Source organism: Drosophila biarmipes, chromosome 2L (genome assembly GCF_025231255.1).
Source record: "Drosophila biarmipes strain raj3 chromosome 2L, RU_DBia_V1.1, whole genome shotgun sequence".
Classification (NCBI taxonomy): domain Eukaryota; kingdom Metazoa; phylum Arthropoda; class Insecta; order Diptera; family Drosophilidae; genus Drosophila; species Drosophila biarmipes.
In genome coordinates this window covers 8,422,501-8,438,355 of record NC_066612.1, presented here as the reverse complement: position 1 = coordinate 8,438,355, position 15,855 = coordinate 8,422,501, and the positions used below count along the sequence as shown (strand labels likewise).

The 15,855-nt window shown below is 42.0% G+C and overlaps 2 protein-coding genes across 6 annotated transcripts in view; one reads left to right on the top strand and one right to left on the bottom strand.

Annotated features, from left to right (window-relative positions):
• The window catches only part of LOC108032744 (uncharacterized), a 49,317-nt gene that overhangs the window by 20,378 nt on the left and 13,084 nt on the right, over positions 1–15,855 (top strand). The gene's annotated exons all lie outside the window — the stretch shown is intronic.
• Positions 2,195–3,586, bottom strand: LOC108032745 (RNA polymerase II-associated factor 1 homolog). 3 transcript variants are annotated; one of them, XM_017106732.3, is made up of 3 exons: positions 3,444–3,586; positions 2,493–3,348; positions 2,195–2,420 (listed from the first exon to the last, which is right to left on the bottom strand). In XM_017106732.3, exons 1-3 carry the CDS (start codon positions 3,488–3,490, stop codon positions 2,388–2,390), a joined length of 936 nt encoding a protein of 311 aa, XP_016962221.1. In that variant the 5' UTR covers positions 3,491–3,586; the 3' UTR covers positions 2,195–2,387. The 3 variants fall into 3 exon arrangements, with proteins under 3 accessions (XP_016962221.1, XP_016962220.1, XP_050741127.1); XM_017106731.3 differs by having other exon boundaries at positions 2,493–3,351; positions 3,444–3,579; XM_050885170.1 differs by having other exon boundaries at positions 2,195–2,417; positions 2,493–3,351; positions 3,444–3,579.

Below are 15,855 nucleotides of genomic sequence, written 5' to 3'. Positions count from 1 at the left end.
CTTTGTTTAGATGGGTGTGGCCGGGTCCAAGAAGAACACACTACACAGCAGCCCAAGAGTCGGCAAACAAATCTGTTTAATTAAGGCGAAAGTCCACTCCGCTCTGGCCAAGACAAGGCAAGACCCACTGCCACCATGGCCACCACTTCCTCCGGTCTATCTCGCCCCGGGCTCTTTGGCTCCGTGTGAGCGATGAGGTGTTGGTTAGCCTTTGGGCCAGGCAAATTGCTTGGTCAGTTCTTTGAGGCCGGCAAACACACTCACACACCCCAAAGAGTTCATTTCAGTCAAGGATGCGCAGGACGCAGGACCATCCCGGGGATCAGGGGCATCAGGGGGATGTGGGGCGATGGCTAGGTGCCAGAGCGATAATTTGTTGCCAGCCAGTCGCAACCTCTCGTAACTTAGATGGCTGCCAAAAAAACAGAAGCTCAATTTATAAATGAAATCGTTTCGTTGCCTTTTTCACCACACGCAAAGAAATAGATAGGTTAGAAGGTGTTCAAGATGCTAGGAATAGGAAGCACTACGGTATATGAAATGGTTTATGATATATGGTTTTTTAGGCCTTTTATTTCTACCACTGGGATTAAATCAAAGCATTTAAAAAATATTTTTCATTACTAAACTTACTAGAAATAACGATTTAATAAAATTATTAATTTTATAATAAACATAAATTTTTCATATAATTATTTTTATAATATTATTTGCAATCTTATAAAATGTTTTCTATCCTCTTTGATTCTTAAAATAATATGCCTATATAAATAATAATAGATAAATAATTTTTTACAAATAATTAAACCTTAAATTTATACGTATTTTTTATACAAAGATTCTCCATTGACCCGGATTTTCAGAATGAATTATTTTAAGTGTACCTCCCTCAACAGCCCTTGCACCCCTGCTCGTCCTGCTTTATCCTCCTGGGTTCCGCCTCTTTTGAGCGAGATTTGAATTTCTTTTTGTGTTACTTATCGCCTTGATAGATACACTTGGGTCCATTTGATTGCTTTGATGTATGGCTAAGAGAAGCGGCTACCGAGAGGAAATGCTTCGAGAATAGTGAGGAAAAGGTCGTCGAGGTGTCTTTGATTTGTTGCGGCCTCAATGCACTTGAATTTGTTTGCCTTTGATGTCGGCACATTAGTTTCGTTTTGGCTGATTTGAAAGCCTCACTGTTTTCGCATTTTTTGTTTTTTCGCCTTCAAAATGAACTCTTTTTCACATTGAAATTTTCCCGATGCGGAGCCACCGAGCAACAGTTCCGCAGACCGCAGGAAATGCATTGGCTAATCTATTTAAGCCATCGTGTATGGTGACGTTACCCCCTTTCTATCCCTTTCCAAAAACCCCAGATCATTCCCGCCCCTTCGTAGCAAGTTTCTGGCCAACAAAATTGTGGCAGGTTGGCCATTCCCTAAGCGACAGCTGCTGCATGCGACATCACAGAAAGTAGGGGCATGGGGCACGGGGCATGGGTTTTCCTGCCAAATCGCTGCCACAACAAATTCCTAGCGTCTGGCCAAATGAAATGGGATTCCGCAGTGAGCCACAGTGGCGGAGAGCGTTGGAAAATAGATATAAAATAAAAATCGGTGGCTGGGAGGAAACGTCATAAAACTTGTCTATTTCTCACATAGATTTCCCCCAGCAAATATATACTTCAAGTATATATATTTGCTTGTGGGGCAAGTCCATAGAAATGCTTTAGAATCGTCATGGTAGCTCTTCCTAGGATGGCGAGGAGACTGCTGCATCACTGGGTGGTGGAAGGTTTACGGGCGGTGGACACCAGGGAGTCACTTCTCCAGGTTGAGCCTGTTACCTGGCAACTTTTGCCTGCCAATCCGATAATAACAAACACTGGAATTTTATCTTTACGTTCAAAGTGAGAATGCTCTTTTGTGCTATTTTTCTGGAGTGCACGAACTTTTTGTTGTGACTTAAAATATTATGCCTATATTTTAAGTCGTATTTGTTAAGTCTCTAAACAAAGCTCGCATAGTCTTTTTTCAATATTTAGTCTCGCATACACCTGTTTTTTTATTTTTCTACAAATTTCAAATGTGTGTACTTTCTTCGAACAATGAACTATGCCAAAGCTCACTTTTTCATATTTAATTGCTCATATCACAAACATGCCTTCTTTTCTACAACTTATACAAAAAAAGCATTGCAAAAATCAAAATCTAGCTTGTCGGCATTTTTATTTTTATTAACCCAATATATTCAAGTATTTTCAGTTGAAATTTCTTCCAATTTGCCAGGATTTCATATGAATTCTGTTAGGTTTTTATTTTATAGCTAGGCAGTTGGTTTTCTCGACAAGGAATTTCAATCATGCTATGTTTTGGGCAGCCAGGGCACTCCTCATCCTTCCATTACTTCGTTTCCATTGCCACTTGTTTGACCTGCTGTGAAAGTAAAGTTCGTCTCTAAATTTATTGGCATAAATTTGTGAGTGCCTTTCGAGGTCCGAAACTTACCAGCAGACACTTGTTGGCCAGGTCCTGGGGGCGGGGCCGCTCCCGCCTCAATTTGATGTGTTTTTCCACACTTACGTAGTGGAGGGCCTTGTCCTTTTCCCGGAGAATAAAACGTTCGCCACGCTCCGAATTTTCAGCGCACTTTTCCTCCTTATAGCGCTGATCTGATAGATAGAACATCTTGCTGGGTTTTCCCATGTTCTGGATGGCACTGAAGTTTACCATATAGTTGCCGCAGTCTTTGATCAAAGTCTGGCTGCTTTCATTGCTGCTGGGAGGTATGTCGAACTGTATTTGAAGGAAGTTAAGCTTCAGCAAGTCCGTGTCGGGAAAAACTGGCCAAATGGCCAAGGGGCGGGCCGTACTGCCGGGTTTGGTGGGATGTTTGAGAAGGGGCTTCTTCACCTCCTCGAAGGTTTTATCAATCAAATCCCTCTGCTGCCCCACACTAAGGGGTTCGACATTGGCTTCCGGCAGAGAACGCTTGAGTCCTGTGCGAGGACGAGGCACCTGGACCCGCTCCTTTGTGAACATTTGATCACATTCTTGGGCTCGACTTGGCCGGGGCTTACTGTCACCACAGGTCAGGGGCTCTATATCGGCCAGTAGAGCTGCATCCCTGGTATCCATTTGCAGCCCGCTCTTGGGCTGACCATCGTAGAGCAGCTGATCCAGCAAATCGAAGTCTAACAGCTCGTGCAGTCCCCTGAAATGGTGCTCAAAGGGGGCCTCGTGCTTGGCCAGAGAAACGGGCTTCTCGGTGTACTCCAGAATATCTCTGCCACATGGAAGAAGTTTGGCATCCGACGCTGGTCCGGGCATCTCATTTTTGTAGACAATGGGGCAGATGAACTGACTGCTGGGGGATTTTCGGTTTTAGATTGGGTTGGGCAGCTGGTAGTGGGTTTTCTATGTGCGTGTGGAGGATGTGCTTATCCCCTCCATACTCACTGCTTTTCATCCGCATCCCTCGACTTGCTGTGTTCATTTCCAGGCATTATGGGGATCTGCTTTTCTCTGGTTTTTCTCTTTGCCTCCCCGTACACAATTGCTGAACAAGTTTTCTGATTTGTGCTTCGTCAGTCACTTTGACAGGAACTGCAGTGCAACCTGATAGCCCCGTCAGTTGCCACTTGGCAGCTCGGCGTGGGAAAAACTAGGTGCCCATGGCGTACCGTGTTGGAAGTGGATGGATTGCCGCTTGAGGCAGGAAAGTGTAAGGTTTGAAATTATATTTCAAATTAATTATGTGCATTTAATTAAATTGCGAAACATCTGAAAAAAGTTGATGGTATTTTTATTTGCTGGAGGAAGATGGTTTGCCATTTGAGGATAGGAATGTCACTAAATGCATTTAAACTTAATTTAAAAAAAAATATATATTAAAGTAAAAAACATACAAAAAAACTTGTAGCTCAAATGATATCTTATATTAGTAGAAGGTCTCCACTGAACAGTCAATTTAACTAACAAAATAGTTGCTCTTCCAACAACAAAATACAAACCACAAACCATTTTATGTCACCCTAACTATTAAATGTTAATCAAAGCCACCACAAAATACGAGTCACTATTACTAACCTTTTTAAAAGTAACATAGCTATCCGTATTAACTTATTTCTATTAAATCCTTTTGTGTGTTTCACAATATTAAACACCTCACCTCTACCTTTTCAAGTAGATTAAATACCAATCATATTCAAAGGCCAAGCTATTAAAATCCATTCCATCACTTCGTGACCAAACTATCATTAATTAAATGCCCAGCTATCGATAAAGAACATGCAACTCCAGTGTTGGAGACAAGTTATCCAGCTCCTTAAAGTGTTGATAAACCGAACGGAAGAACCACTTCGGCTGGGCGACACGTGGCCCTAATCAGTTTTAGTTTGCCGAGGTCCCCACCTCAAATTGACTCGTCCTTAATCAGCCGACTTTAAAATCCCTTCCGTGTCGCCATCACCCACATTTACCCCCATTTTAAGCCCCACGAACATCCGCAAGATGGGGGCCACTCGGCCATAATGGACTCTGACTTGGCCACCTTAGGTTTTGGCCAGTGCTAAGCTCATTACGTGCCACGCCTCCACAACGCTTCCGCACATACAATTGCCAACTGTTGTTGTAGTGGCGAGGTTGAAAAGTGGGCACTGGGAGAAAAATATTTACCATTTAAAGTGGCTTGTTATAAAAATATTCGAAACTTACAAGGGCACAAAAATTGATAATTTATCATTTAAACAATGTATTGCTTACATCGGAAGAAACCAATAAAAAAAATACTCTAAAAAAATTGTTCATATTTTAAAATAACATACATAATATTTAGGTACAATACAATCGTACAAGCAATTTGGTACAACTAAACAAGTACGGTATGTACCTTTGTATACTCATTTTAAAACCATTAATGATGTTTTGAATACTATTATATAAAGTAAAATTCAATTAATAACAAATACATTTTTTTATTAAGAAATTACTCCTAAAATTTGTTATACTTTTAAATTTTGTATTGAATAGATACTTTTTTTTGCATTTGCAAAGCTCTGCTTGGCTTAGAAAACTTACTTTTATGTAACAAAAATACTTTAAAGTTGAGTAACTAATAACATTTGGATAGAACAAATTCAATAAATCTTAATACATGGATTCAAAAAAAAAGTAAGAATTATTTTAAATCATCTTAATTACTTATTACTGCACAGTTAAAGATACTTTATCGAAGGGAAGTAATGCTAAGTCGAGCTAATTTCCAGTGTGACTGATGGTGATGAGCCGCCCGATAAGAGTGGTCGGGGTCCTGGTCGAGGCTCGTGCTAAAATTAATTGATGCGACAATGGCAGAGCAGCGACTAACTTAGGCCTCCAACTCAATTCAGGCCGCCACATCATGAGCTCATCATCATCATCGTCATTGTGACTTGCAAAGGGGCAGGATGATTAGGGAAGCAGGAAGAGCAGGAGGAGGATTTGGAGGAGGAGCTGCCGAGATGGGAGGTGTGCCGCCACGAGCCGTGTGCCCTGCGCCATGTGGATGCCCCATTCTGAGGGCTGTGCAATTTGGCGTGCGGAATTTCATTAGAACCGCCGCAGTCGCCGGAGCAGCGAAATCAAAATTTAATTTATGCTGACATTGAAGTGTCTGCGGGGCAATTAAATCGACAGAGGGGCGTGCCATCCGCCCAGCGCTGCCTTTGTGTTGATTAAGTACCGCCGAGCAATATTTTAGCATAATGATGTCCTGGCACGCAGTTGGAGCCTCCTCCGGTTTTCGGTTTTTTAGTGCCTGCTCCTTCGGCAAGCCTTTCACTCGAGTCCCGCCGCACTTGGGCCAAAGGATTCGGACCGCCTTTGATGGCCTGATGGGACGTTGGCCTGATGGGATGATGGCCTGATGGGGTGATGGCTCGGCCTGATTAGCCGCCCGATTAGCCTTTGTGTCCCGCAATTTACGACAGCTAAGCAAATTTTTATTCCATTTTTTCGTCTAATTTGTTGATGGCCTCCTTGATGGAGCGTCAACCATTTTGGATTGCACATAATCCAGTTAGCAAAAAGGGATCTGCAGCTTACACGCTCACGTTTAATGGCCGGAAATATTTTACGGACAATCCAAAAATATATAAATTGATATACTTTATCTTAAGGGTGGACACTCCCGCTCTCTGGGGATTTTGCTATATTTTTAGGTGCAATTTATCTCTGCTATCAAAAATATATTTTCATAGAGTGTAGCTACTGAAAACCCTAAAAAAGAAGCTGGCACAAACTTTTCTCACGTTTTTTGTTAGCTTAAAGTTGTGTTCGGTGGCTAAGTAGCAAAAGATGATTTTCCGCAGCTAAAGATACTTTTAAGACGGATTCCCTGCTTTTACTGTTCAGCGGATCCAAGTACTTTTCATTTTCTTAAACTGCTTTCCAGTTGTTGCTTCCTCGTAGTAACTTTTTAAAAGCTGCATTTCGGTTGCAAGATACTTCCTGGGATTTTAGTAGATACTTTACAGCGCTTCAAGATACTTTTGTATCTTTAGTCTCTCCTTAAAGAGCTGAGAAGCAGCTCAGAGTTGATATAGCTTTACTCTCTGCAGGTCAAAGATTTTTCGGCCATTAATTCTAAGGGAATAATTGAGCTGCTTAGCCTTTGAAAAAATATCCAGATATAAGTAATTACATTTTTCAATCTTTTTTTGTACTTCAGGCTAAGTTACTTCCTTCATGTGAGCTGGTCTTCCCGCTTTTCCTTTTCGAAATCACATAAACCCAGTTCGCTCCGACTCTCATTCCCCTTCTGGCCTAATCTCATAAAAAATTTCGGTCTTCAAAAGGAAACCCTAAACAGCTTTCGAGTTGGTCTTATTTGGAAATGATTTTCCTGTCTATTTTGCATTCATTTCCCCTTTTCAATTTTCCCGGCATCCGAGGGGTTTTAAGAGCCCGCATCTGGTCGCCTGCGATTCGAAATGCTAGTGAAAGTCGGAGCTGTAATTAAGCTCCACAGATGATTGGACACGCCCACTTTTGAATCGGCCATTCTACTAATTAAGTGCGAATGATGCGCCACTCATGAAATGACGACTGACGACTGTGCTCTGCCCCGGCTTTTCCCCAGGGAAAATGCGGCGTTGACAATGCGGCGTCGTTTACTGATTTTTCAATTGTCCCCAGCCGTCGACGGGGAAAATCCTTTGTGGCAGCACGAAATGAGAGGAGGGGGGTGGCTTAAGAGGTGGCATACCGATTCATTAGCATTATGCGGCCACAAAAGTATTCCAGGAATCCTTTTCCTTCGCCCAGGGTCCTGATCCTGGTCCAGTTTCGGGTCAACTTGAATTATTTTAATGATCAAGGATTAGACAGAGGGGCAGGGAGAGTGGGAGGCAGCAGGATGGTGTCGCATTAGCATGCATTACATCAGGACACATTTGCACGTCTCGCCGGTGCTGTTCTATCCTGTCTTGGTTTTCGTGTTGGTTTTGGCTTACCAGGGGGGCTCGAACTCGGACCCGCACTCGGGGGTTGGGGAAAATGAGCATCCTGTAATTACTTTATCCGACATTCGTGTAGGATTTCCACTATTTTCGGCCGGCTTGACATAATAGCAGGGATGTTCGGGGGGAAGGCGGGGAACTGGATGATGGAGAGTGGAGCTGGGCGTAATTGTAGCCAACGCCCGCCCACACAATTAGACGCCTTGCACATTCTCCGAAGCGACATAAATCATAATTACTTCTCGACCTTTCCCACACACACACACACCTCTCTTTTCTCTTCGAGTGGGTGGTTGGGCGGTGCCGGAGGGGCGGCGGTGGGTGGCTCTCGGCGCACTCGAGTGAAGACGTTTATTAGGCGCCATTACCTCGGCATATAAAGTGCTTTTGGAGGCACTGCCTCCTCCCGACTCCAACTCCTATTCCGATTCCTATTCCCATTCGCCTGGATGTGTTCTCCGGACCACTACAATTGATTGCACCGTGGTTATGGGTCGGGTAATTTGTTGGTGCCGTTTCGTTTCGCCTTGCTTCCTGTCAACGATTCCCTGGCCATCGCCTTCTCCGCTTCTCCAATTCTCTTATTCTCTCGGCTCCCAGCGGAAAAAAGTTTCCTTTGCTTTGGCAATGCACCTGATGCACAAAAGATACGACCCATATTGGGTACAAGTTTGATTACGCATTTGGAAACCCTTTAAATTTCAGCATTTAAAATGACAGATTTCCCCAACATTTTATAAGGTTTTCATAAATGAAAAACTGTTTTTATTCCTCCAATTTGTGTGCGAGAATACATTTTCCCTACAACAAAGTGAAAAATTCTCATTTTACATTAATAAAAATAAAGCTTAGACACTTTTAAAACTTCAACAAATATATGAACAATGAACAGACAATTTAATAGATATAAAATATCAAGACGCACACCAAAAAAGTTCAGCATATTGAATGGAATGTAAAAACTTTTCGACATTTTCTTTTTATTTTGTTCGAAACTCTGCCAATTTGATACCATTTAGGGTACTCTAACATTCGGCTATTGCGGCATGACCTCTCGCTTTCTTTTTGTTACTTTATTATTGTTTATTCTGGCTTTTCGCTCCTAGCTTTTAGTGGCTCGGTTGGCCGGGGCAAATGAAAATTTAAGAGGCATTCATTATTTATTTAGCCGGTGCTTGATGTTTTTTCACTGTCATCGATTCACGGCACTCTCAGCTTGTTTTTCACCCACTCTTTTAGCACCTCCCCTCCGAATTTAGATGCATAATTAATAGATATTAATTTGTGAAAATGAAATATTCGCGGCTTTTACGGTTGCCGCCTGCCCGCTTAGTGGTTTCGCATTCGCTGCTCTAACTGCTGTTTTAATTTTTCAATTCGGCATTGAATGGCGACACTTATCGCATTTAATATTAACCAAAATCCAATTAGACACATGAAATACGAGCACCCAAACACACTGGCATTGTTGAGGTCGATCGGGTGAATTGAATTCATTAGCCCCTTCACAGGGGGTAATTATTGTTTGCTTGGGTAATAGCACATTAATTAACCCTCACTGCCGTAGGAAATCATCAAAGAAAATAGTTTCGAGCCTGAATGAAAATGTCTAGCCTACTTAGGCGCGTTTTTTTGGCCGGCAGCGTGTGCTAACTATGTGTGCAGTATGCCGGCATTGTTTAATGAATTCAAAGCTGCTCGGCATTTCGGAAAGTTGATCATCACCTCGCCCCCGTTTGCTATTACCAAAGTTTTTATCGAGGCAATTTGCCAGCCAGGGCAGGCATCAAAACTTGGTTAATTGTAGCGAAAAGACAAACAGCGGATGATTTTCCCACCCTGGGCCCTGGGGGAAAATGGAAAATGCTTACATAGGTGTAAGGCATAATTAATTTCCAATTAAATACCGCTAGCACTCAAACCAACAAGGGCCTTAGCCACGCCTAAAGCTCAGTTGGCAAGCTAGGGTTAATGCCAGGACTCAGCACTCAGCACTCTCGACTTTGGAGCCAGGCCTTCGGGCTCAGCCACTTGTTGTCCTTGTGCTCCTGTTTGTGTTGTGACAAACTAAAAACCCGCAAAGTGTGTGTTTGCCTTGCCAAAACCAGCAGTGGCCCCAAGCCAGGTGGAAAAACAATAAGAGCAGCAGGAACTCTTTAAAAGAAAAGTTAGCATCGTAGCTTTGCCATTCAAATTAGCCCTGATCATTTATAATGCACGGCCACAAAGTGTGTTAGGAACAGGTCATGCAGAGAGAAAAAATGTGTTTTTCTGCTTTTGTGTTTCGCATTTTTAACAAAATTACTTTCTTAGTGATTTATATAAAATTGTATTTAAACAAATAAATATAATTATAACGAAAATCACATAAGTTTCAGGGATAGGAAGTTGTTTTCTGAGTTCTAAACAGTTCATAATAATATATTCAGAGTAAGGCATCATTAAATACTGAAAGGAATTACTTTAATGTAAATATTATACTTATAACAAAACAGTTTATAATTTATAATAATTTATTGTGAGATAATTTAAGTTAAACATTTCTGTACAAAAATTCTAAGGATAAGAATTTTTCTGCGTAATTCTACACCACTCTTCTCAACTTTCCCATTTCTTAACTGCAGAGTGTTTCCATGGTTTTGAAAATTTTTTACCTAATTAAATATCAGCAACAAGTTTTTCCTCGTGTTTTCTCTGGCTGTACCTGCTGGAGCGTCCTGCTCTGTTCCTCTGTTTTGTTCTGCGGCCGCCTCGTGTTTACATCATTTGCAATTCCCATTTGGCCAAGTTGAAGTCGTCTGGCTCGGACTGGCGGGTCTGAGAACCAGGCTCTAAGAGCACAAAACTAGGTTTCAGGTTAATTAAATTTTATTCTAGTTGCTGACCAGCCGGAAGGGGGCCAGTGGTGGTGGCGGGCAGGGCGGTGCTGAAGCCACAAATCCCACACAGAATGGCCCTTTCAGCTGGCCAGTGGTTCGTGGGGCAGCGGATCTGGAGGAGGGCGAGGGCAACCACAACAAACGTTTGTTTCCAGGTGGCTGCCACGAGGCGTATACGTGATGCCCCCTCAGAGCAGTGGGTGTGTGCTGGCCATACTTTCTGCCACTCGTTCTAAAATTCATGATGAGCTCCTTATTATTGCTTTGTACTCGAACTTTTTCCACAAGAGGCAAAGTTTTCTATTTTCCGCCGTTGTTGCTTGTTTTGTATTGTTTCAAGCCGAAAGGTGGTGGCAGCAATTGAGTCGGCTTTGTTATTATATTTTTCTAGCCCTGGGAAAAGTTTTCAAAATGCAATCGATCCGGGTGGAGTTGGGTCGGTAGTAGTTGTTGGTGGCAAAAGGAACTGAAGCTCAGGCGGAAGGGAATGCAGATCATTTCCGGTTCAGAGTTATGGGTCGTTATCCTGAAAATAGCCCCGCAATTATTTTAAATATAGCAGAAATCCTTTGTAAAGGACAAAAGAAACCCTACGAAGTTCAGTTCACCTTTTTAAATGTCTAAGCTCAAGTAGAAAAATGACCGTAGTTCCTTTTTACAATGTTCTGTCACATAATATATTCAATTATCCTTAAAAAAAAGGGGGTGTGGACTGCACTTGCCAAATTACAAGACCCTGCAAGTGCGATAAGGAGCTCAGAAGGGCGTCAGGATGCAGGACGTCAGTATAGGGGGATGGCAGAACAAGGACTGTAACAATCATCCATCAGCGGACGCAGGATAATGCAATTGAGCAGCAGCTGTCTGCTTGGACACGCCCCCACTTGACGCCCCTAACACTAACGCCCCCACCACCGCCCACATCCTTCGGCACATCCTTGAAGAGCTGAGCAAAGCAGAAGATAACGGAGGAAAACTGACACAATGATGAAAGTGTGACAATGTAAATAGTCACACACACACATGCACGCTCGTGCGCAAGGAGATAAGGAAAGGGTCAAAAAGGGTGGAGAAGGGGGTTGGTGAAAGTGGGAGGGGAAGTGGGAGTGGCAGGACGTGCGTGGCTTAGCACAACATTTCCGCTTTCGTTTTCCATCTGTTCGAGCATCTAATTCTTTGCTCCTCCTTTTGGCGAGCAATTTTCCATTGGAAAACGAAGCAAGCACTTGATGCATGTCTCTTTCACTACTCGTCCCAGCACTGAGAGAAATAAGGGAGAGGATGGATTAGCTACTACAGATTTTACTACAATTTCAATGTCATAATCAGTGATTTTACTAACTTAAATAAATGTTATACTTGAAGTATATTTGATATGTTATCTTTTTTAAATATATTTTGACTTGGTAATTATAAATAAATAAATTTATTTTGTAATCTTGAAAAAAGTGATTTAGAGACAATTAGTACTCTACAATAAACTAAACTCAAATTAACTTATAAATTCTAAAATTAAAAATAAAACAATTTAATTTCTTTTAAAATTGATAGCTTTATACAACGGCCTTTTGCTTAGTGCAGTCCCCTGCATATGTGAACATGTGCGTGGGTGAAATTGAAGCATTACATTGTCGACTGCTGATGGCATGCTGTTGCTCCTGCTGCTCCTGCTGCGATTCTCCTGACACCTTTCACGCTTCAAGGGAAAGGAGGAGGAGGGGGCAAGGGCAACAAGGACCCGACCTGAACCTAATCCCGGCCTGCAGCACTGGCTGGAGAGTCGGAGTTGCCAGGTTGCCGGGTTGCAGGTCCTGGTGAGGTCCTACTCCTGCCTTTGCATCCTGGCTGCTGGCCTCATTTGCAGCTTTCGAGTTGCCGCCTCGTTACACGTTAGCTTGTTATGCTTTTATGGCGGCCCTTGTACTTTTTCCATTATGCCGGCAAGTGTTGTACCTCCGGCTCGTGCTGCTACTCCCGCTCCTACTCCTCGTAACCCTGTTCCTCGTAACCCTTCCCACCAGGACCCACTCTCCTACTGTTGTCCTTGGGCTTTTATTGCATGTTTTATGGAAATTTTCAAACATTAGACGCACTCTGCCCATCAAACGCATTTAACGCATTTCAGGGCTTCCACTCTAGGACTGCTTTCCGCCGGCTTTCCCCTGCCTCTTCTGTTACCACATCTGCTTACCTTTTCGACCCACTCCACCCCCGTTGTTTGTGTGTCCTTCGTGTATGCTGTCGGCCAATTTAGATGCCCCAAAACGCACCTGGCCAGAGTTATGTGCATGTCCCTATGACTCAATCTCTATTACTGCACTGGGAGAAACGTCTTGATTGGAAATTTAATATTTACGAAAATAAATAATTCGAAGATAAAAATGTATTTCAACTTTTTTAGTGATATTTATTGTTAAGACACAGTCTTTAAATTTGATACTAATGTTAGTTTTATTTTTTCTTTTATTTTATTAATTATATTATATAGTAAAGGGTTAAAAATGTGTTTTATTTAGATAAGATAGTACTACATTTCGTATTATAATAACACAATAAAAAATCATTAGAAGCTAAGATTAATATATAATTATCCTTTCAGACTTACGGTTATAAATAAGCATACCCAATTGTGTTATTTTTATCATAAACTTTTTTTTTCTGTGTGCCTGTGTGTCCGCCTTCTGCTCCTCTCAAATCTCATGCCTCTTTTCCCAAGTTGCTGTGCATTTTGGCTTTTCGAACATGGCACACAAACTGCTAATTTGGTTTGATGTATTGCTCCAGAGACATCTATCAGCAGCTGGAGCTCCATCTCTCGGCTCCTGGTTCTCGTCGGACCTCCGATCTCTGCTCCTCCACAAAACAATGGATGCCACGGGCCTAAAACCAAAATTGATTATGTGAAATTTGTCCGACGGTGCGTGTGTGTGCGTCACTGCTTTGGCGTGTGTGTGTGTGCGTGTGTATCTGTGTTGGCCACAAAAATGTTTCGAGCCGTCTTTCCGAAATCGATTCGTTGGGGAACTATTTGCAGCATTTGTTTCGATTTGCGTTTGCATTTGGAATGAAAGTGGGCAGAGAAGGACTTTCATTTGCGGACAGGATTTCGTCCGGATCGGATTGAGTTTAAACGAAACGGAAAAATGTGAGCTGGTTCACGATTAATTAACCCAAAGGAACTTTAATCGAGGAGTTGTGAGTTCTGGTTTATTGGCTGTTCAACAAGTTGGGTGACCCAACTAAAGACAAGAAAACTCATTCAGCACCCTACATATATCACTTAATGGTTAAAAACGCAGGGAGACAGCTCGAAAAATGCCAAATTTTTTGGAGTTTTTCACTGATGAAGCTGTGCAGTTTCCACAAAATATTCCCCTGGTTAAATGCCATTTAATCAACTGGCCAGCTTGACCATATAATTGTGCGTTCATGTGTTAAACTGGATGGAAAACAATTCACACGCAAGCCCAAGTTATTAACAGCAGTTAATCTTCTCACCTGGTGACCTAAGTAAATGCAATAAATATGTTCACCTGAGTGGCGAGTTAATCGACTATTTTTTTGGTAAAATGTAGCCGTTAAATGACATCAATTTAATGACATTTCAATGGACTTCCATTTTTTTGATAGCGATACAGCTGAATGCCCTTTGGTTGGGGTTAATTCAATCAATCCGCCGGCACAAATGCTATTAATTTTGCTGGGTGTATAGAGTGCGGGAGAACGAGGACTCTGGGTATAAATTCATTTATAACTTTGATACGGGACATGCCAGATGGCCACACAATGTTTGTCCGAGTCAAATCCACTTTCGCTTGACACATAAATTGAGTTAAAAGGAAAATGCCAAATTGAATTTTATTTACGCTGGAACATTCACGCTCGATTTCACACACGAAACAAATCCGCTGGCTGGCAGGGGAAAAGGAGGAGAAAATCTAAAAAAAATCAGAGAGAAAGGGAATCTGGGCGGTGAAAAACCGACCCCCAAACACGTGTTAGTGGATTTTTCTTCTTTTTTTTTGCGAGTGAAAAGCGATGCCGAGCCCGAAGATCCTTAAAGTCAGCAAAATGAAATTTACATGAGGCCCGAAGGCCTGGAGCCGCATCTCATTGTTATGCCAAGACATTGTCGTCATCAAATTATGGGCATGTAAAAATAGTTGCCATCCTCGGCCATATTGCTCGGCATTATGTAAATCTCTCTGTGCAGGACCCCCGCCCCAATCCCATGAACACGCCTTTAATTGCAGAGGGCCAAAGGAGCCGGGGTGGGAGTTCTTATGGCCGACATTACACGAGTGTTAACGATGACAATGAGCGGACAGGATTCGAGGTCCTGCCACCTAGCATACCACGTGAGTCCTTTGGAACGTGAGACCCGAGCTGCGAGCTCCCGAGTTCCCAAACTCATTATAATTCGTCTGGTGTTTTGCTATTTTTATAGACACTTGCCACTCCGCCGGGACTCCCGGGGACTTCGAGCACCCGGCTGAGGCACTTCATAAATAATCAGATTTCTGGGCAGGCAGCAGATGAATCCCAGCCAGCGTTTATTGAACCCAGTCCCCCAAAGCTCTTCACATTTGCGTCGTCTTAAAGGAAAATTTCCATTCGCCGGCTCTGTCATCGCCAGTTTTGTATATTCATATCCGAAAATGAAAAGTGTATGTGCGCCGCTAAGCCAGACAGAGTCTGACAAATCCATGGGTAGTTTTCAATTGCCTGCCATTTCAATTTATTTTCTTGTTTTTCCCCAGCCACCGTCGCGCTTCCCAGACTTGACATTAGGCGACGTTTTTGTTTGGCCCGGCACTCGAGTCCCTAAATAGAACATGCTGTCAACAGGGGGATACGAATAGTGTTCTGAAAAGGGTTCACATGGGAGGGGACTTTAACTGCAAGAAACACGGTTGGTCTTATGCCTGGTGAATATTTAGGGAAAGGAGTTATGTTTTTGTTAGGGATTATTTATTCATAAGCTTTTAATACCTTGAAAAACTTTGTAATAATCTTCTTTATTGTGAGTATTCATAAATTAAAAAACTAATTGTTTTTAAGAAAAAATTGTATTCAATGTATTTAATGCTATAAAAGATTCCGAAAATTTAAGCTAATCGTATAACTTATGATTATTTATTAGCAAACTAAGTTAGAAGTATGTACAAATTACGTTAAAAACTATTTGGGTTTAAATAATTATAAAATTTGTTTGCCATTAAGAGCGCTGTAATAACCCCAAATTTGTTTGTATTTATAAGATACATTAAGTATCTAAAAAATGTACTGCTTTATAAAGAATGTTTATTTACTGACTTTAATGGACTTCCTAATAGTTTTCGTTTTATTTGAGTCCCTTTAACATTTTTTTAATATTTTTCAAGCTTACATTTTGCATTTCCTTGTAGAACTTACCAATTTCTTTTTACCAAGACATGGTTTTCTTTTCCTGAACACTATTAATTGAGTGAAATACTACCGAGGGTTAACCGC